Source organism: Eleutherodactylus coqui, chromosome 4 (assembly GCF_035609145.1).
Source record: "Eleutherodactylus coqui strain aEleCoq1 chromosome 4, aEleCoq1.hap1, whole genome shotgun sequence".
In the NCBI taxonomy this organism is placed as follows: domain Eukaryota; kingdom Metazoa; phylum Chordata; class Amphibia; order Anura; family Eleutherodactylidae; genus Eleutherodactylus; species Eleutherodactylus coqui.
In genome coordinates this window covers 294596193-294618483 of record NC_089840.1, presented here as the reverse complement: position 1 = coordinate 294618483, position 22291 = coordinate 294596193, and the positions used below count along the sequence as shown (strand labels likewise).

At 44.4% G+C, this 22291-nt stretch overlaps 1 protein-coding gene across 2 annotated transcripts in view; it reads right to left on the bottom strand.

Moving 5' to 3' along the window:
* The window catches only part of RBM20 (RNA binding motif protein 20), a 273263-nt gene that overhangs the window by 94874 nt on the left and 156098 nt on the right, over window positions 1-22291 (bottom strand). For both annotated transcript variants that reach the window (XM_066601410.1, XM_066601411.1), the window contains exon 2: window positions 7079-7997. In XM_066601410.1, the coding sequence (XP_066457507.1) occupies window positions 7079-7997 (919 nt within the window). The remainder of the gene's footprint in view (window positions 1-7078; window positions 7998-22291) is intronic.

Below are 22291 nucleotides of genomic sequence, written 5' to 3'. Positions count from 1 at the left end.
CGAGACGAGTTGTATTTTTCAATGGTGCTATTTAAAGTACCATATAATGTACTGAAAAACTTTTAAAAAATTCTAAGTGGAGTAAAATGGAAAAAAAATGACATTCCGCCATCTTTCAGTGCGTCTTGTTTCTACGGCGCAGAAACTGCAACAAAAGTGACATGATAACTTTATTCTATGGGTCGTACGATTACTGCGAAACCAAACTTGTACAGTTTTTTTTTCTACTATACTACTCTTTTATTTTTTTTCAAAGACATTTAATTTTTCTCAATTATTTTCTGCTGCCATCTTCTGCACGCAATAGCTTTTTTATTTTTCCGTCAACGTAGTTCAGCGAGGGCTCATTTTTTGCGAGATGTTCTGTAGTTTCCGTTAGTACTAATTTGGAATACATGGGACTTTTTGATCGCTTTTTATTGCTTTTTTTCTGGGAGACAGGGTGACTGAAAAAGTGCATTTCTGGCGTTCTTTATTTTTTTTTCGGACAACGTTCACCATGCGGGGTAAAGAAATGTGCCACTTTGATAGATTGTACTTTTATGGACGCGGCGATACCAGGTATGTATCTGTATTTTATTATTTAGATTTTTTAATTATAGATATGGCAAAAAGGGGGTGATTATCAGATAGGGCTGACCGGCGGAGAATCGGTGGCGGCCCCCACGGCAGAGATCTGCCGCGGGACTTCACATCGCCCGTGGACAGGGGGCATTAGGCTCCAGGGCCCGGTAGTAACTGCTACCTTTGCAGCCACTGCAATAGTAATGCAAGAGGAAGATTAACCCCTTACTGACGCAGCCCCTTTTTTTTCCCCTCCCCCCTTTAAAAAAATCGTAACTCCTTCATTTATCCATTGACGTCGCTGTATGAAGGCCCCGCGACCTCTCTTCATACATATCCCGACGCTCCAGGACATAAATGTACGTCCTGGAGCGGGAAGGGGTTACAGAATACAGATAAAGCAAGTCCCTGCATATAAGAGTGAGAAGGAGCTGCTGGAAGCTGTAAATCCCTTTCTACAAAGAGACTTCATGGTCCTGTACAGAACACAGTGTGCCAGAAAATACCAGGATCCACGAGAGCCGCTCATCCTGCTGCCGAGCAGAATAGGACATGTAGTACCGCACTATAGAGGCGCCACCAGATCAGTACAAGGATTTTTCAGCACAGTGCACGTGCCGCAATCTGGACTGTCCGTAACATTGTATGATGGGTCTGGTTTCAAGTTACTGGAAAGGCCATTATGTGGTGAGAATATTATATCCCAAGGCCGCTGTAACTTCAAGGATCCCTGTAGAAAACTTAGAAGATACTGGTTCTGTTTTGGCACCACCACAAGGCCACGCCTGAGCCGCAAAAAAGGTAAAAAACTAAAGTATAAAAACAGAAACATCACCTATGGCCTCATTCCCAGGGGCATATTTGCACTCCATATTACAAGCTTATTTTGTACACACATAATACGGAGAGCCGAAAGCCCATTGATTGGCATTGGGAGATCCAGACATGTGTTTTTCATGTGCATGGAAAATAAAATCACAGCATGTCCATTTTGGTTTGTACCCCTGACCGTAATAGCCCATTGCAGTCAGTGGGGTCACATAAATGCGCCTGAAATCAATGCGGCCTTCTTGCGTTTTTTATATGCATGTAAGAAGTGCAATGAATATGTGCAAAAAAAATCCAGCAAAATGCCCAGTAAATATGCAGTTTCAGTCCGTGAAATCGCTGTGTATTTTACAGACCGACGCGGCATATGTCGTGTGAATGAGCCGTTAGAATGTGTCATCTCAAAAGGTCAAATTAAGCTGTGGACATTCAGGCATCTGACAGCCTTGGTCTGCAAAGGTTAATGTCTCACAGTGAAGTATCATAAGCGGCTCCAAAATGAAACAACTTCCCAATATCCACCAAAGATGTAAAACGAAGCATTCTGGATTCCAGTTGATCTTATTTGATGGTTTTGACACTGTAGACATAGCGGATATCGATAATGAGTGTCATGTGCTATCAGTATGCATGATATCATTACCGTGACCATCTTCAGTTCCACATCACACCGGGCTCTTTTTGCTTTTGTATCCTTTAGATTACTTACAATGTCTTAAATCCTGGATTCCCCAAGTCTCCAAACAGCAGTGAGCCAGATTACACATGAAATCTCTTTCTTATTACACAATTGAGTCACATTATTATGACTCCTCCTACTTTCAACGTCAGCAGCGCGTAACAATGAAGGACGTGACGTGTGGTGGGCTTGGTGGGTATGTAAAGTTCGTTGTTGACAGGGATTAAAGGGGCAATTTGTCAGAGTTGCAGAAGGGATGACTATTGGCTCTCGGGCCAAGGGTGGCGGTATTTTTCAAACAGCGCAGTTTGTGAACTATTCGTCTGCTGCTGTAGTGAAAGTTCTCGTGTGTGAGTGTATAGCAGACAAATAGCACCATTAGAAATAACGGACGTGGTAACTGCGGAGCACCGCTGCCTGTTATGTCCGCTAAAGCGCCACACCTCAGTACGGATGCTAGTTGGTGTTTTAATAAAACCGCAAGAACTCATATAATGTTGCATAGACCAATTACACCTCTCCAGGTAAAGATGGAAGGACACTTGTCCCTTACTAATCAGGGAAAGTGGGCAACTCCGGACTAAAAGCAGAGTGATTGTCCTGTTAAGGACATCCCCACTGTCTTCATCTGGGACCTGGCTATCCCTGATTAGGAACCTGGAGATATGCACAAAACACAGGATATGACACTATTCATACAAGCTGAACACAGAACACGACAGTTCACACCTCATGTCTGGCCACCTGCACAGACATACAGAACATGTTGCTGTTAACACCAACACACATAAGACATTTGGAGGCCGCACCTGTAAAGGGAAAGGGAGAAACCTACAGGTGCATGCACCTGTGCGGTCACCATACAACACACTACTCGATGCACGCACCTCAGAATGCAAGAAGAGGAGGGACAACAGGTGTCCAGACCATCCTCAGGGAAGGTGAGAGAGACACTTCAGACAAGCATGCATAATACCAGCTCTGAGTGGGATTAACACAGAATGCATCAACAGGGTAAAATGACCAGCATCTTCTACCAAGAGATGCTGGTCTTTATGTTGGCTGGAGAAACACCACACCCAGCCAGCTCAATTAACCCTCACCTGTGAAGCTGTGCTCATGGAAACCTGTAGAAGCACAGGTCCCGGACGGACAATCTAACAGTGCCATTGATGTGAGAGGTGAACGTTGGCTACGAAGGTGCCTGAGAGGCAACTGAAACGCTGCAGTGGAGCAGCTCACCATGAAAATGAACCTGGGGGGCTTCCAGACGTGTCTAAAACAGTGCAGAGAACCAGACTGCGTATGGGGCTCCATAGCAGACAGCTGGCCACTGCACCTACACTAACACAGTGCATCAGAAGAAAAGACTGCAATTAACATAGTATCGGAATTGGATCACCGCTGATTGGCGAAGGGTTGTCTCAAATGACATTTTCAGCCTCGCCAAACAGATAGACGTTAGCGTGTCCAGTGAGAAACATCAGAGAACAAACACCCTGCAACCATTGCTGAAAGAACACAAGCTGGTGGCGGCAGCGTTATGGCAGTTTTTACCTGGCATTCTCTGAGCCGCTCACCCATGTGGAAGGCACCCTGAACCAACTTTGTTATGTATCCATCCTTGCAGATCACCTACACCCATACTTGCTGTTTGTCTTCCCTGGGGGAGATGGGAGCTTCCAGTAGGACAATGTGACATGTCACCAGCTAGACATGTACGACGGCAGTGGGAAGAGCTCAACCGAGACATCCGAGTACTTCCATGCCACTCTAATTCCCCAGACTTGAACCCAATCGAGCATCTGTGGGACCACCTTGAGCATTGTGTTCGCTCTAGGGACCCTCCAGCAACTGTAGGATGCCTGCAGTCAGCATGGCTCCAGAGACCACCTACCTGCACCTTACTGAGTCACTCCCAGCCCGTCTAGCTGTGGTCCATGTGGCACACAGCGGTTACATTGGATATTATTAGCGGGTGGTCATAATAATGTGACTCGACTTTGTATATACTGGAGTCCACTGCGAATTTCACTCCACATTTTATCTCCTGCCGCTTTCACAGTTTATCCCAGAGCCCTCTTAGATCTCTCATCTGTTTAGAAGGTTCTCCAGCGCCGCAGTTTTCTGCTCTCCGCAGCTATTTCTTGTGCTCGTCTCTCCTCGGTCCTTAGACTAGGCCACCGAACAGCTGTTCCCATACTAAATGACTTTACTCAGGGCGAAATCCCATCCAAAGAAGAAAAAATAACTTCCCCCAGTAAATGTAGGTTCCTCCAGACACTTAATCTGGGAAACAGATTAAAAAAGAAAATATGAAACCTGATCCCCAGCCGCCCGATCTCCAGCGGGCTTACAGCACAAAAGACACTATATAAATGGTTTTTTTATCTAATAAAATGAAGCATGCAGCATGTAGCGATTTTGCAGCTCATTAAAACAGAAACAGTGATACAGATTTAAGAGGAACCTGTCAGGGGATTCCGGCTGCCCAGAGCCCCGGCATCATGAAGTGCTGGCAGGCCTCCTCGTTGTACTCCAAAGTGCTGCAGCATTTCAGGAACAATCTGACTAAGGGCTCAGTCACACGGACGGTTTTACGCGGAATCATTGCGATTCTCCACTCACGACTGGCAAATCGCAGCATTTGCCACGATTCTTTGTGGCCCTATCAGATTGGCTGACCGACGGAGATACGTCTGCCGGCTCCTGCGGCGGATACCGCTACGCTCGTGGACAGGCAGCCTAAAAGACACTTTTGTGTGTGCAAAAAAAATTTCACCTCTTTTTCAAATTTACACTGCTTACACCGGTTTTCAAAAAGTGGGTGTGGCTTATCAGGAGGGGTGTGCCCACTCCAAACCCAGCAGATTTACGTATAGTTTATGCCTGACATTGGCACAAGTTATACAAAAAAATCCACTCCAATTTACAGTTGGTATAAATTTTTTTTCAGCGCATGGTACCGGTAGGTCCGAGGTTTATATAATAGGCGCACCTAACGCCTGCAGGGATCATATTAGGGTTTGTGAAATGTCAGTCTTAATAAATTTCCCCCATAATTTAACCCCTTAGTGACTGGCAATATGCCTTCTACGTCAATCACTAATAGGCTTTAAACCTGCTCATACATCATTTAAAGGCTGTGGCTTGGTTGACTACTGACTGCCCGGCTCCTGCTCTAACAGCCAGGAATGGAGAAACCTCAGATCTTGGCAGTTTAACCCCTTACAATAGCAATAGCAGCTGCAGCATGTAGGCAGATGACATGGGGAGGAGGCTCCTCTTGTCACCTATCAACACCCTGCAATGCGATTGCAAGGTACAAATGGGTTTCCATGGCAGCTGAAAGCCTGACAAAGACCTTCTTGGCTGCTATGTAACTTTAGATCCTCTGGCAGGGTCTAACTGACTTCTGTCATAGACATAGTAGAATGCACTACTTAAGTATTGCAGTGTATTATCCTAGTAATCGAACAATCACTTCTTTAGGTCCTCTTGGACTAAAAGATAGTGTAAAAAAAGTCCAATAAAGTTTAGTTTTAAAACAATCCAGTGAAAAAAACATGCATTTTTCCCCATAAAAACCCTTTTTTAAATGGAAAAAATGCCAATTTAAAAAAAAAAAAAAAAAAAAAACTCACATAATTGCTGCATTCGTAACGACCCAAAAAATGAAAATATTTTGTTATTCATATCGCATGATGAACATCATAAAAATAATTTCAAAACTAACACCGGAATTTCCATTTTTCTTTTGTTTGCCTCCAAAAAGTGCAACAAAAACCAATCCAACAGCCCCATGTACCTCAAACTGGTACCAATAAAACCTACAAGTCTTCCTGCAAAAAGCAAGACCTCATAGATCTCCGCTGCTGGAAAAATAGCAATGTTCTGGGTCTTAGCGGCAGCGATGCAGAGTCAATTATTTTTCTTTAAAGGCTTATTTACACAAGCGTATATTGGCCGGCGTTTTCACGACCGTCCGATATACACTTCCATCTGACCAGTTCCCCCCCCCCCCCTCCCTCCCCCTCACCGGCTCTCTGCCTCTCTCCTCCACTATGAGCGGTTTGCAATGGGAGTGGGCGAGACGGGGCCAGAGCTAAGCTCCAGCCCCTTGTTCATAGCAAGCAATGGGAGTGGGTGGGACAAAGCAGAGCTTAGCTCCGACCTCCCATTGTAAACGCCAGAGTGGAGGAGAGAGGCAGAGAATCGGTGAGGGGGAGGGAAGGGTGGGGGGACTTCTTAGATGGAAGCGTATATTGGCCGGCCGTGAAAACACCGGCCGATATATGCTTGTGTAAATATGCTGTAAAGGTGTGGGGGTTTTGTGCCAAAGTAGTAAAAAAAAAATAAAAAAAATCTATATAAATTTGATATTGTTGTAATCAAGCTGATCTTGTTAACAAAACCCAAAAAACAATGAATTTCTTGGGGGGTGAGGAGCGTTCCATCTCCATCCCAAAAAATGGAATAAGTTCTACAACACATTACATGTACTCTACTGTGGTACCATTAAAAAATACAACTCGCCCCACAAAAAAACAAGGCCTCGTAGGCTGTCAGAGAGTTACGGCTTTTGCAAATTGCTTGGTCCTTAAAAGACATGAAATAATCTGGTCACTAAAGGGTTAAAAGCGATCCAGAAGTGAGAGAAAAGTCATCCGTGCGACTTCATGCTGGTGGCCAGCTCAACAGACCGGTCTCTCTGAGTGTAGAGGGAGCTGTCAATCAAGCCATATGGGAAAAGGCTGATGGAGCCACCCGGATGACATCCCACTGCTACTGGATCGGTTCTACACTGTGTAGCAAAGCAGCCCGGAGTTCGGGAAGGTGGGAATCTCTTGACAGGTTCTCTGTAAGTTGATGTATAATTCTGCAGTTTGCTATTCCTTAGACCTGCTGGAATGAGATATTGTGCTTTACACCATTTTAGTACATTACATGACCTTCTCCTACTGTTCAGTATCCCGTGCCCGCAGATCAGGCCGTACAGTCACTTACTTTTAGGGTGAAGATCTTCTTGTCGCACATTGTACACGTATGTGGTATATGCAAAGGTGTAATACCATGGAAATCATTCAGTTCATGCGGCTTCACACTCTTCAGGGATGCTGCACATGTTTTGATTTTTCCATTATTATGTCTGTGGAAAACTGGAGAATTTGAGGGGCTAAATTTGGTGTCAGGAGTCGGCTCTTCTGGGTTGTACAGTTCGTTTCTGGCCTCGTAATGCTGGTTGGGTGCTTGCCAATGACAAGAAGATTCCCACTGGTTATTTGATGACCCGCCATGACCCCCCTGACTGACATCTCCTTTATGGCTCATGGAGTGATGAGGTCCATGGTTATCAAAATACTGGTTTTTAAATCCAGATTGGCTGTTATGTTTAGGGGGGTATCGCCCATCCGATGTTTCTTCTGAACCACAAGCAAAGCCATGATACTGATGCATCTCAGAAATGAACGATTGAGGCCCAGCGTGGAATCCATCAGGCTTGTTTCCACCTATGGCTTTTCCAAATGACTGCATAGAGTTATGATTTGGATTCTGCAAGTGTTTTGGAGGCAAAACAGGATTTTGAGTAGAGAACGGCAATCCAGAAGGGGGAAATCTGGCATTGTGAATGGTGGAGCCTAAGGAAGCCATTCCAGTAGGTCCATGTGCACCGATCATGGCAGCATTTCTCAGTGGATTGAAGAGTGGCTGGGACATAGCCACCTTGGAGAGGACTTGGTTGAGTACGGAAGCAGCTGTGTTGCTGGTCACTGCACTCTGCGCCAACTTCAGCCTTTGCAGGGTGAGCTGAGCCTGCAGCTGCGCGAGCTGGAGACTGGCAGGGGAGGGCAGGAGAGGGTTGGCTGTTCCACTGCCTAATGGGCTGTTGACAGGAAAAGGATTCTTCTCCAGAAATTGGGATACACTGAAAAATAAAATGATGCTTTAATAATCATGTTATTCCTTAAAATGTTGAATCTACTTAACAAAATCAGAAAATCTTAGAAGAGGGGACATAAAAGGATGTTAATACCTACTACTTAGAATGAGCATCGAAAAGCTAACCTAATGCCGATCTCACACGCTAGTTCAGAATTTACATTTTCTTATTACATTTCATCCTCCTTTCATCATTTTCTTTCATTCTAGATTTTGATATAATGAAAAGTGACTATAAAGCTGTATTTTGCCCTCTCACCAACCCTCCACTCGTGTTTTGTAGTTGCACTAAGTGAAGACGTTTTGCACCAATAGGATTTCATTGTTTGAAGTGGATCAGTTCTAGACCCGCCTTGTTGTCTACTTGTCACATCGGGGTCACCATCTTTCAGAAGGCATTCTCTATATCATGTACCCATGTTTCCTGTATTCCCATTGCTGCGTTCACCGCTCGGGTCCACAACTGTTTTCACCTCAACGTTTTAAGGGGTGTGAACAGTTTGTTTAGGATTCCTTGGTACTAAAGTATCAAGACTCTTGGATTAACTGAGTAATGTTGGCGAAGGACATGATGAGATGATTAAATTAGAAAACAAACTGCACCTGCGCTTTACCCTAATGGAGGGCAACCGGCGGGCACTTACGCCACCATACCGTAGACTTTCTGAAATTGTATCTTGGCACTTACTGAAGAAAATGAGGGGGAGCTACAAATCAGGGCTATATTACATGGACAGAGACGTAGCAGATGTACAGGACACAGAGACAAAGACCTCACACTCTACGTGTTGACACCAGGGCTTTAATCAGACTTAAAAGATTGATCACTTTCACCAACTCCGTGTGCAGAACAATGAGTGCAATGTAACACCTTACAATATCAACCTAGAACTATGTAAAAGGAGCAAAGACCCCAAACGATGACAGCTTATAAAGACGACTAATGTGTCGAGATGTGACTGAGATCAAATGTGTCACTACTCCATTTTGGACTTGTTGAAAATATTCATCTATGCAAAAAAAAATAAACCTAATTTATTGTTAAAGCAGCTTTGTGCTACGTATTAGCAGAGGCGTCCGTCCCCGGGGCTCCTCTACCCTCTGCAGCTTCGGGGCCACATGTCACATGCTGCTAAATTTCAAAATTAAGTGACAAGTTTTTTTATTTAATTTTTTCATAGTTGCATATCCAAAGCCATAATTGTATAATTTTCCCAGCAATATACCTTGTGAAGCCGTATTCATGTCGGAGATGGACAGAACTGACATGGATAAAGAACCCATTCATCCGAATCCGTTCATTCACACAAGCGATTTTTGAATTTATAGTCTGAGTTTGACAAATCGTTGCATATCCTACGGAATTTTGTGCGAATTTAGTTCAAGAACCGCGCGTTGTTCTCTATGGGAGCATTAAAAAGCAGCTTGCACTTGCATGCCGTGTGACTGCGATCTATTTTTACACCCTGTTGCTACGGGCACCACACTAAAAAAAAAAGAGCCGCGACCTTCTGATTTATTTCTTTTTATCGTGTCTGAAAAATGGATCCAAAACGAATTCCAATATCGCGTGAATCGCAAAATGCATTAAAGCGCATGAAAATCACATTAAAATTACAAGGAAAACAGTCAGTTTTTCACCGACCAAAATCGCCCTGCCCTCGTGAATTCAGCCGAGTTACTTGTTTTTTTCAAGATGGTTGTAGTTTTCAATGACACATTTCGGAGTGCTATAATTATTTATTGATTAGCTTTTGTTAATTCTTATGCGGGGGGGAATGCAAAAAAAAGAAAGCAATTTCACTTGTTTTTTTAGTTTGCCGTTTACTCTGCATATGTTTTAGTACTTTTGAGCGCAAGGTTCATGGAAAAAAGGTATTTCTATTTCACTGCAATCTCAAAGCCTTAACTTTATTTTCCACGAATAGAAGCCGCCCCTCCAGTCCCGCCGTTGTGGTTTGCAGTTTTTCACCTAATTTTCTATCACCTAGTAGGAAAATGCCGATGGAAGCCATAGTAAAGAATTAACCCCCCATGATCATGTAGCGGGCTGGCAGAGGGAGCCCCCACCATCCGTCACACCCCTTAGATGCCGCAGTTGCCATGATTGCGACATCCGATGGGTTACAACGATCAGAGACCAACACGTTATGGCTTAGGCTGTAAGTAGCATCAACAATACTCTGCTGGAGGAAAAACGCTACATGGCAGTCATTAAGAGGTTAAAACTGGTTCCCTAAAATAAGGTTATTAATGCTGCTAAGATATTCTGAAAATGCAGCGGGGCGGCCGTGGATAGGAAAGGTAAAACAATACTGAACCTGTCTGTGGGGAGACAATATAGCTTTAACCTAAATTCATAAGGAGATGAAATATGTAAAGTATACCCTAGTGATCGGGACTGGAGCTTACCGTAACGCTGAAACGTTATGTTTAGACGGGACGCCGAGCGCCAGCAGACACCAAAACCACACTTTATGAGGACATTTTATGTTGCATGAATAAGTGTATTTTTTTTGTGCTTAAGTAACGTATAAATCTTAGTGGTTGCGGTTAACGAAGGCAAGAAATAGCATTACTGTGATTCCCCATCCAGTGCTGCGCCCTCCATGAAGCCAACACTGGCCCCTCCGATCCCAATGCCGGACCAATACACGGCCGTGTGAAGCCAGAGCCTCCACCCAGTGAGAAACACACTTGGGTCTCCGTTCAGCTCTAACATCGGTTATTAGGGAGTCGGACAGATTGCTGGGAAAGTGGGGGCTGTTTTACAATGAAATCCTGGAAAGGTCTTAAGGGGCTCAAGCTAATCCCGTCGTTATAGGAAACATTTGCAGTCATTAAATCCTAAATGTTATAATCTATTTGGCATTTATCTCACGCCGCCACTTCGTTAAATCGCTTCATTCATACATTATACTCGGAGTTCTCACCGTAATATTAGCTGTATAATAAAAAGTTGTCATAATAGTGAACTGTAGAGAGTATAAGGCAGTATATAACTCCAGCCTGCCAGCGCTGGCTGCAGCATTCCTGTCCCCCCCAGTGATATATTTTAGACCGGTCAGTAACACATGTGCATAGTTTGATATGTGCGGAACATGTCTACTGGGCATTTCTGCAATTATCCATGCTTTGGTGTTCACTGCTGCACATAAGACTGGTTTATTGATGCCAGATCAGAAAGATGGCCTTATATAGCAGTAGCCAGGAACCTGCCAAACTCACCCCAGGAGATTTATGAGGCAAGTTTTCGATTAGAAAGCATTAAAAACCATATTAGGAAACAAGTCCTCCCTGCACATGTGAACGTGACCAGAATGAAGAAAAAAGTTTTAGGCCGGATTCACGCGTGTATTTTTGGATTTGCAAATTATGGAAACTAATGTTAATTTGTCCCCTGCTCTCCAATCAGTTTTATCGACACATTACCTATGGACAACTGAGCCGATGACTGAGGCAATACAATCCATCGCCTCATCTGTCATGTGTGCTCACACTGAAACCCCTGAAAAAACTGTAAAACTGGGACTAAACTATAAACGTAGACGCTCCTAGCACAAAGGTGCGCAGTCATTGCTGGTGCTGTGCCACAATTCGGGTGTTAAGTTCCACCTTTTTAAATGTAATCAATTTGGACAAATTTACTATTGATTTGCACCAAAAAGAACAGATATTGCACCCCTCACTCCACTTTTAAAAAGAAAAAGGGGCGGGGTTTGACTGGACAAATTAAAGAGCTTCAACTTTTTAAAATTGTGACAAAGTAGCGCTCCATCACCAGACTTACAGTATTTAAAGATGTCGCAAATGTATCAACATTTGATGTTGCATCTTAAACTGGAGAAGGGAGGGGGAAGGAGAAAAGTGCCATAAAAAATTCCCTTAATGATAAATTGCCTCCTTATGTTCCTTTCGGTACCTGGTAAGAGACTCTAAGAAGGCTATGAAATAAGATCCAGTTTACTGTTAGTAATCACAATATTTCCACATAGATCCCAAGTTGCAGACCTCACTTAGGGCTCCTTCACACTGGCGATAAAATCATGCGAGAGTGAGTAAAAACACAGAATTATGAAACCAATGATGTTCAATGGTTTCCTTCACATTTGCGATGTTTTCACTCATGTGATGTGGAGAGAAAAAAGATTGCGGCGTGTTCTATCTTTCTGCGTTTTTTTTTTATCTCCCATGATTCCATATGGAGCCTCCTCTTTATTGCATTGCCAAGCACTAACTTTTTGATTTACGTCTGATGCGTTTTTAACATTAGAAAGTCCTATTGACTTTGGTGCTAAAGAACTGCGGCAAAACCGAGTAATAAAATCGCGAGCAGCAGTGATGTGTTGGGGAGAAAAATCAGCACTGATGCTCAGAAAGCGCGGGAAAAAAGAGGCGATTTTCTTGCATCAAAATTGCCATCACCAGTGTGAAGGAGCCCTTATTATAAAAGGTAGTTTAGTCATTTCCCTGATGTCTCCACCTCGCACCCCTCCACGTGGATTCTTCTCATTCTGTGCCAAATCCATTTTCCAGTAGTAATAACCTATGAACGGAGCATGTCGTTACTGGTACAAATAAGGGAGATGGAATAAATCCTCCACAGTGCCACCTATTGAAAGGCAGCATTCCTTCGAGTCAAAGTGGGACTTTTTATACAAGTCTTGCTACAATGACTGGGAATCAAAAGCAAAGCCAGACCCCATGTACATACAGCTGTTTCCGGGTTATTGCCCATCATCAGTGTACAGTAGGTCTTGCTACAATGACTGGGAATCAAAAGCAAAGCCAGACCCCATGTACATACAGCTGTTTCCGGGTTATTGCCCATCATCAGTGTACAGTTACTGGTACATGAGCGCTAAACCGAGCAACTATGTAAGTGCTTCTGGGGTTCTTGGTACTGACAGTATATGAGATGAAGTAGTGATCGCGGGGGCTGAGAGATCCTGGATCTTCTGTCTGACTATATATGAGATGAAGTAGTGACCGCGGGGGCTGAGAGATCCTGGATCTTCTGTCTGACTATATATGAGATGAAGTAGTGATCGCGGGGGCTGAGAGATCCTGGATCTTCTGTCTGACTATATATGAGATGAAGTAGTGACCGCGGGGGCTGAGAGATCCTGGATCTTCTGTCTGACTATATATGAGATGAAGTAGTGATCGCGGGGGCTGAGAGATCCTGGATCTTCTGTCTGACTCTATATGAGATGAAGTAGTGACCGCGGGGGCTGAGAGATCCTGGATCTTCTGTCTGACTATATATGAGATGAAGTAGTGACCGCGGGGGCTGAGAGATCCTGGATCTTCTGTCTGACTATATATGAGATGAAGTAGTGACCGCGGGGGCTGAGAGATCCTGGATCTTCTGTCTGACTATATATGAGATAAAGTAGTGACCGCGGGGGCTGAGAGATCCTGGATCTTCTGTCTGACAATTTATGAGATAAAGTAGTGACCGCGGGGGCTGAGAGATCCTGGATCTTCTGTCTGACAATATATGAGATGAAGTAGTGACCGCGGGGGCTGAGAGATCCTGGATCTTCTGTCTGACAATATATGAGATGAAGTAGTGACCGCGGGGGCTGAGAGATCCTGGATCTTCTGTCTGACAATATATGAGATGAAGTAGTGATCGCGGGAGCTGAGAGATCCTGGATCTTCTGTCTGACAATATATGAGATGAAGTAGTGATCGCGAGGGCTGAGAGATCCTGGATCTTCTGTCTGACTATATATGAGATGAAGTAGTGACCGCAGGGGCTGAGAGATCCTGGATCTTCTGTCTGACAATATATGAGATGAAGTAGTGACCGCGGGGGCTGAGAGATCCTGGATCTTCTGTCTGACAATATATGAGATAAAGTAGTGACTGCGGGGGCTGAGAGATCCTGGATCTTCTGTCTGACTATATATGAGATGAAGTAGTGACCGCGGGGGCTGAGAGATCCTGGATCTTCTGTCTGACAATATATGAGATGAAGTAGTGATCGCGGGGGCTGAGGGATCCTGGATCTTCTGTCTGACAATATATGAGATGAAGTAGTGACCGCGGGGGCTGAGAGATCCTGGATCTTCTGTCTGACTCTATATGAGATGAAGTAGTGACCGCGGGGGCTGAGAGATCCTGGATCTTCTGTCTGACTATATATGAGATGAAGTAGTGACCGCGGGGGCTGAGGGATCCTGGATCTTCTGTCTGACAATATATGAGATGAAGTAGTGATCGCGGGGGCTGAGAGATCCTGGATCTTCTGTCTGACTATATATGAGATGAAGTAGTGATCGCGGGGGCTGAGAGATCCTGGATCTTCTGTCTGACTCTATATGAGATAAAGTAGTGATCGCGGGGGCTGAGAGATCCTGGATCTTCTGTCTGACAATATATGAGATGAAGTAGTGACCGCGGGGGCTGAGAGATCCTGGATCTTCTGTCTGACTATATATGAGATGAAGTAGTGACCGCGGGGGCTGAGAGATCCTGGATCTTCTGTCTGACTCTATATGAGATAAAGTAGTGATCGCGGGGGCTGAGAGATCCTGGATCTTCTGTCTGACAATATATAAGATGAAGTAGTGACCGCGGGGGCTGAGAGATCCTGGATCTTCTGTCTGACTATATATGAGATGAAGTAGTGATCGCGGGGGCTGAGGGATCCTGGGTCTTCTGTCTGACTGTATATGAGATGAAGTAGTGATCGCGGGGGCTGAGAGATCCTGGATCTTCTGTCTGACTCTATATGAGATGAAGTAGTGATCGCGGGGGCTGAGGGATCCTGGGTCTTCTGTCTGACTCTATATGAGATGAAGTAGTGATCGCGGGGGCTGAGAGATCCTGGATCTTCTGTCTGACTCTATATGAGATGAAGTAGTGATCGCGGGGGCTGAGGGATCCTGGATCTTCTGTCTGACTATATATGAGATGAAGTAGTGATCGCGGGGGCTGAGAGATCCTGGATCTTCTGTCTGACAATATATGAGATGAAGTAGTGACCGCGGGGGCTGAGAGATCCTGGATCTTCTGTCTGACTATATATGAGATAAAGTAGTGACCGCGGGGGCTGAGAGATCCTGGATCTTCTGTCTGACAATATATGAGATGAAGTAGTGACCGCGGGGGCTGAGATCCTGGATCTTCTGTCTGACTCTATATGAGATGAAGTAGTGACAGCGGGGGCTGAGAGATCCTGGATCTTCTGTCTGACAATATATGAGATAAAGTAGCGATTGCGGGGGCTGGGAGATCCTGGATCTTCTGTCTGACTATATATGAGATAAAGTAGTGATCGCAGGGGCTGAGAGATCCTGGATCTTCTGTCTGACTCTATATGAGATAAAGTAGTGATCGCGGGGGCTGAGAGATCCTGGATCTTCTGTCTGACTATATATGAGATGAAGTAGTGATCGCGGGGGCTGAGAGATTCTGGATCTTCTGTCTGACTATATATGAGATGAAGTAGTGATCGCGGGGGCTGAGGGATCCTGGATCTTCTGTCTGACTCTATATGAGATAAAGTAGTGATCGCGGGGGCTGAGAGATTCTGAATCTTCTGTCTGACTATATATGAGATGAAGTAGTGATCGCGGGGGCTGAGAGATCCTGGATCTTCTGTCTGACTCTATATGAGATGAAGTAGTGACCGCGGGGGCTGAGAGATCCTGGATCTTCTGTCACTTGTCCTACCTTTACAGTAACAGGAAAAGGGGGAAATAGATTGTGTTCAACTGTACAGCAGAAGAAAAGAAGAGACCCCGGGGGCAAAATGTCCTTGTAGTGGTAGTTACTACTCTTACAATGGGGGTAATTAGAAAGGGACCAGGAGCAGCAGAAGTAATGTCTCTATTCACACCCCGTTTATGGGCAACATTTGTTAATGGCAAAAAAGTATCCAAATGTATCCTGTGACGTACTATGAGCCAAACGTGAGACAAAGGCGTCCTATTAAATGTCTGACAGCTTAACATCTGGATCCTGTTTCTTGACAATAAAATGTGCCGATCGCGCTGCACAGATGCGGCAAAAAGGGGGTCCTTTGGTGCTTTCTTTTTACAATGTGAATTAACGGGGGCGGATGTTATAGTTTTCGCACACAATTGAGCTGGAAGCATGTATGTCCTCCCCAGACACGGCGTGTATAGAGCCTTATATAAACTCCTCGTAAATCAGTTATCCTTCTTGGTATTATCATCAGTCCAAGTCTGAGTCCAGCTTTTATCACAAGACTCTAATGTCCTCCAGAGGTTGTTGTTCGTGTCGTTCAGTTTCAGTTCTAACAAACGAGATGAAATACAAGTATCCTTCTAATTTAATAACACAATTGTGCCTATAAATATATACATTATAACACTGGGAACCGTGAGAATGATGCCGCACCGCGCGCTCGTGGCTGACATCTGCAGCGTGTCAAGAAACCCAGAAGACATTGACTCAAGAAATGCCAGACAATTTGCAAAAAAAAAACGCTAAAAAAATTGTGGTGTGTTTCATGCTTTCCTTTTTATTTTCAGCTGACATCCGTCTATTTTGTGTTTTTATGCCTAAAAAAGTGCCAAAAATGCCACTAAAACTATTTTTTTCGCTCCTTAAAAACGTGTGTATCGCCCTTAATGACCCGGCGCCTCGCTGTGCTCTGAAGAGTTAATTGGACAGATTTACTATTGTAAATGCACGGTCTTACTGCCTTGAACCACGTGTATTATGTGTTTTAGACACTTTTTTGCAAATTGTCAAAAGGGGGTGTGACTTCCCCAAATAGTTATGGCTTAGTGCAGGGGCGTAGCTAAAGGCTCATGGGCCCGGGTGCAAAAGTTTATCTTGAGGCCCTCCAACTTCTCTTAACCCCTTAGTGGGAAAATGGCGTGACTCAATGCACCATCGTGAGCCAAAGCCTTGGTGCAAAAACTGTCATGAACTCAATCAATTAATAACTGATAGAAAGTTGGACAAAGGGCTCTACAGATGGTCCACACTTATCAGCCAGAAAACGCCATTCTGATAACTCTGACTGATGTGAAGAATGTGTCATCTAGTTTACACTTGTGACGCCGTATTAGTAAATCTGCCCTGACATCCTGAAGGTAAATATAAGCTTATATACAAGATCCGACATACAGATAGCAAGCGGCAAAACAGAGGTGGCCTCCGGAGCGCGAACCCCTTAATGGGCTGCAGTATCATTCTGTCAAAGCATGGCACTTGGAAAACTGAAGAACTTTATTGTGGGTTTCCAATTCTTTTGCTTAGTATTAGAGGAGTTGTTCCTGGTTTTTCTTTACCTTTACTATATGTGTTTACTGCGTTCCGGCACTACAATCCATGACGTCATCGGGTCTTCTTCTGGTGACGTCCCCAAACCTGTCATGTGGGCTTGTGAAGTAGAAGCTCCAGCAGGTTTACAGACTGTCACTGGTGACGTCCCATTGCTGGCCTCCTATTGACTGCAGCAGTCACATGGGTAAACAATCACATGACCGCCTCAGGCAACAGAAAGAAAGTAGCCGGAGGACCAGACGGCAGTCGGGGAACAGCAACGGGCGAGTATGTGTGGTTGTTTTTTAATATATACAGCACTGTGTAAAAGTCTTGGGCCACTCTTACACATGCAGTCAGAAACGGCATTTTTACCGTAATTTCAAGCGGCATTTTAAGCACAAGTCACAGAGTTTGACTGCTTTTTTTCAACGCACCCCTTAATTGTGATGGGTGATGAGTTGCATTAAACATTGTTAAAACATGCAAAAATAAAACAGACAGCGCTAAAAAAATCGCAAAGTTAGAAACGCTGTGTTCGAGCGCATGTCTGCGAGGCCACATTGAAATCATTGGTTGCGTTGTACCGTGGTTAGCATGGCGCTCCATTAAGAAGCACCCGGTGTGAGAGCTGCCTTAGGCAGGTGAGGAAAAATGCTGCAGAGTAAGGCCACTCTCACACATGCCGTCAGTAAAATGCCACGATTTTGATTGCGGCGTTTTGCTGTGATTTCACTTTCGTCTTTGGATGCATCACCCATTGTGATGGGTGATGAGTTGCAGTAAACGCGGTAAAATACAGCAAATAGCACTCAAAAATTGCGGTGTTAGAAAACGCAGCGATCAAGCTTATGTCTGTGAGGCCCCAATTAAAATCAATGGGAGCGTTATACCACGATTACTGCAGGGTTCAAAATGCCATGGTATAAAGCCTACATGTGGGAGTGGCCTAAGAATGCTTTCAGAAATAGAAGGGTTAATAGTTTTTTGGTCAATTAGCAAAATACAAAGTGACTAAATTCCATCAGTATTTGATATGAAGCCCTTCAAAACAGCATCAGTTATTCTAGGTACACTTGCACACAGTTTTTGAAGGAACTCGGCAGGAAGGTTGTTGTAGACATCTTGCAGAACTAACTACAGATCTCTTGTGGATGTTGACTCGCTCCAATCCTTCTGTCTCTTCATGTAACCCCAGACAGACTGGATGATGTGAGATTAGGGCTTTTGTGGGGCCACATCATCACTTCCAGGACTCCTTGTTCTTCTTTACACTGCAGAATTTTTTCCAGACCTGCCTAAAACTTTTTACGGTACTGCACTTTTTCCCCCAACTGCCACTAATGATTTTTATATTGGAAAAGCCCTTTAAGCTCTGTTCTCACCAGCATCATGGCTTCCTTCTACAGGAACCTGATGGATATAACAGGTCCACTAAAGATCCCTAATGAAAGCTTCCTGATGGATCACATCGACTTATAACGTGCGATGAGACATTTTAGATTTCCGTTCCGGATGCGGCCGTTGTTTTTGTACCGGCCTGGATTACAGAATCTGCAACAAATTGCCTCCATGTCTAATAATGTAACCGATGAAACTACCAGAAGACGGGGTTTATCTCCAGCAGCGCTGCACATAGAGGAGTCGCTCCACGATCCCAGTGCTGCACATAGAGAGGAGTCACTCCAAGATCCCAGTGCTGTACATTTGTCTCTGCCTCGTTCACACAAGCGTATTGTGATACAGATCACCGACATGGCAGATACCAGATACCAGCAGCACGTTACATATCAGACGGAACACCAACAGACAAAACGAGACCTTATTATGGGGGCTTATTCAGCGCGACCGTGCGAAGCATTAGAGGTTTTTGCCATGTAAAATAATAGCGCCGGGAAAAGTAGCAGAGATGCGTCCGTTTTCCGTCGCTGGTTTTATACGTTGCGTGAAAAGATTTTTTCTATCTTTTGCTGAGATACGCAGCAGGCTTCCATCGACTTCTAAAAAATAAAGGGGGGGGGAGTCACTCTGCATACAACGTTGGGGAAAGCGGGCTACGGGCTCTCTTTAAGCATTATTAGTCATTCCAAGGATTTCTGCTGATCGCTGTTTTCAAGGCTTCAGCGGGTTTTTTTGCCGCTACGCAGCAGCTTCCCGTGTGAATGGCATGAAATACGCGAATAAAGATCGTGACTCGGTCTTCATTCATGCGATTATACGGCGAGTACGGGCAAATGTAAACATTCATACAGTCGTGTGAAGGAAGCCTCAGACTAATAAACAATTTGCACAATGGGGTAAAGGTGCTGGCTCACAAGAGCTTACAATCTATGAGGAAATAGGGGAACTCAAGAGCTTACAGTCTATGAGGGAATAGGGAGGACACAAGAGCTTACAGTCTATGAGGAAATAGGAGGGACACAAGAGCTTACAGTCTATGAGGGAACAGGGAGGACACAAGAGTTTACAGTCTATGAGGGAATAGGGGGACACAAGAGCTTACAGTCTATGAGGAAATAGGGAGACACAAGAGCTTACAGTCTATGAGGAAATAGGGAAGACACAAGAGCTTACAGTCTATGAGGAAATAGGGGGACACAAGAGCTTACAGTCTATGAGGAAATAGGGGGACACAAGAGTTTATAGTCTATAATGACATAGGGAGATACAAGAGCTTACAGTCTATGAGGGAATATGGAGACACAAGAGCTTACAGTCTATGAGGGAATAGGGGGACACAAGAGCTTACAGTCTATGAGGAAATAGGGGGACACAAGAGCTTACAGTCTATGAGGAAATAGGGAGATACAAGAGCTTACAGTCTATGAGGGAATATGGAGACACAAGAGCTTACAGTCTATGAGGGAATAGGGGGACACAAGAGCTTACAGTCTATGAGGAAATAGGGGGACACAAGAGCTTACAGTCTATGAGGAAATAGGGGGGACACGAGCTTACAGTCTATGAGGGAATATGGAGACACAAGAGCTTACAGTCTATGAGGGAATAGGGGGACACAAGAGCTTACAGTCTATGAGGAAATAGGGGGACACAAGAGCTTACAGTCTATGAGGGAATAGGGGGACACAAGAGCTTACAGTCTATGAGGAAATAGGGGGACACAAGCTTACACACTGAGGAGGAAATAGGGGGACACAATAGCTTAATATGAGGAATTAGGGGGACACGAGCTTAAATCTATGAGGGAATAGGGGGACACAGGAGGTAGCAGTGCTTGTTCCGTAAAAGCTCTGGCCATTTCTATGTAAATACTGATACACATACAATATGGACGCATCTGTATATGAAGCACTCTGTATAGATGGGTGCTTTCCATCCGTAAATGGGTGAAAGTATTGCACACTATGGCGCTTATTTACTAATATTGCCTAGAAGTTACTCAGTGCAAACTAGTTATAAGATGGAGATGTGGATCTCCTGAATGATAAATGTGTCAAATTGTAAGACTGTCTAAGTTTAGACCCCCTATAAATTGGCTTGTTTAACCCAAAATGTTTGCACACTTCATGGCAATTCAGGACAATATTTGGTGCAATTTAGGCCACGCCCCAACTATCCGAAAGTAGAGTAAATATGGCACAAAGCATGTTAGACCGTTATCTGGCATCATTTGCATCAGAAAACTGTTGTATTTTGAATAGTCTTGTAAATTAACATTATCTTTGTATGACAGACCAAAAAATAGAGGTAGAGCACCGCTGCACCCGTGTAAGGGGACGCGATTGGCTGGCGTGCGTCGTTTACAGCACCGGCACCGAATTCACAAATAGTCACGGACTTATTAGAAATTTGATGAGCAGCAAAATATGCAACATTTCCAAGTAAATGGTGTCGGCGCAAAAACCATTTCCGCCTCGCTCACCGTGTTATTTTCTGGCGTTTTAGAATACCTACAAAGCAAAAACGCATTTTAATATACCAGCTTTTTATGGAACCTGCGTTTTCTATGATGTTATTTATTTAGGGGCATTTTGTGTTTTTAGTCCCTTTTCTCTCCTTTTGTTAGAATTGTTACGTTCATTCTTTACATTTCTAAAACCTGTAAACAGAACGTACCACTGACCCCCAAACACACCACAAACCCAGATGCATCGGATGTCCAGGGCTACTGATTAGAACCTGAAGTGCCAGCAATAATCCGGCAAACACAGAAACACCGGGGGATCTGTCAGGGCTATTGTGCCTGGATTATGGACTAAAATGCTACTTTTTCTGGTCTAGTCAGTGTGCGCCCGATTTTATGAGCCTTGCGCGCCCGTCCTTTGTCATCTGCGCGCCGAGTCACACCATTTTCGTTTCAGTCTAACTTTGTAGATTCAGGGGGTGCAGCAGTTTAGACTTGATTTATAACGTGCAAAGTCACATAAAAAGTCGCACGGCTGCTTCATGGCTGAGGAGGCGTATAGTCAGCCCCAGAGGAAGAAGGGACAATTTAGGCATAAACACAACCAAAAAGGCACAAGAAAACTGCGCAGATGATGAATGTGACAGCAGCCCATATGTGGCCCCTGGAAGGCTGCCGCGTCACACCATGTTTTTGCATCTTGTTAAAAGGTGCTGCGTTTTTTTTTTTTTTGTCGGGAAGGCAAATTTAGCACTACAACAGAATGCAGCAGGACGGCACAAGAATGTCGCAGGTTTGGTGGAATAGAAATCAATGGGAACAAGAGGAAACAAGGTTGGCATCCTGTCGCATCCCGTTTACAGTAATCTTTACTTCTCTTGGACAGAAAAAAACTTTACAGGATGCAAAAATGTGATGTGAACGGGCCCTAAGAATGTCCTGAAGGGACACCTGCGGACCCCGGGTGAACAGGGTGCATGCATTGTTGTCTGCGTTGCATCGCAGTCGCTCCACCTGTATATACACTGCTGACACATTTCTGCCTGAAGTAGCGTTCTCCTCTTGTAATGTCACACATGAGGGCAAATCACTGCAAATCAGCACACTGAGGAGGCTCTGACCCTCCGTGGGGTCACTAAGTCCCCCTGTTCATACTATATATG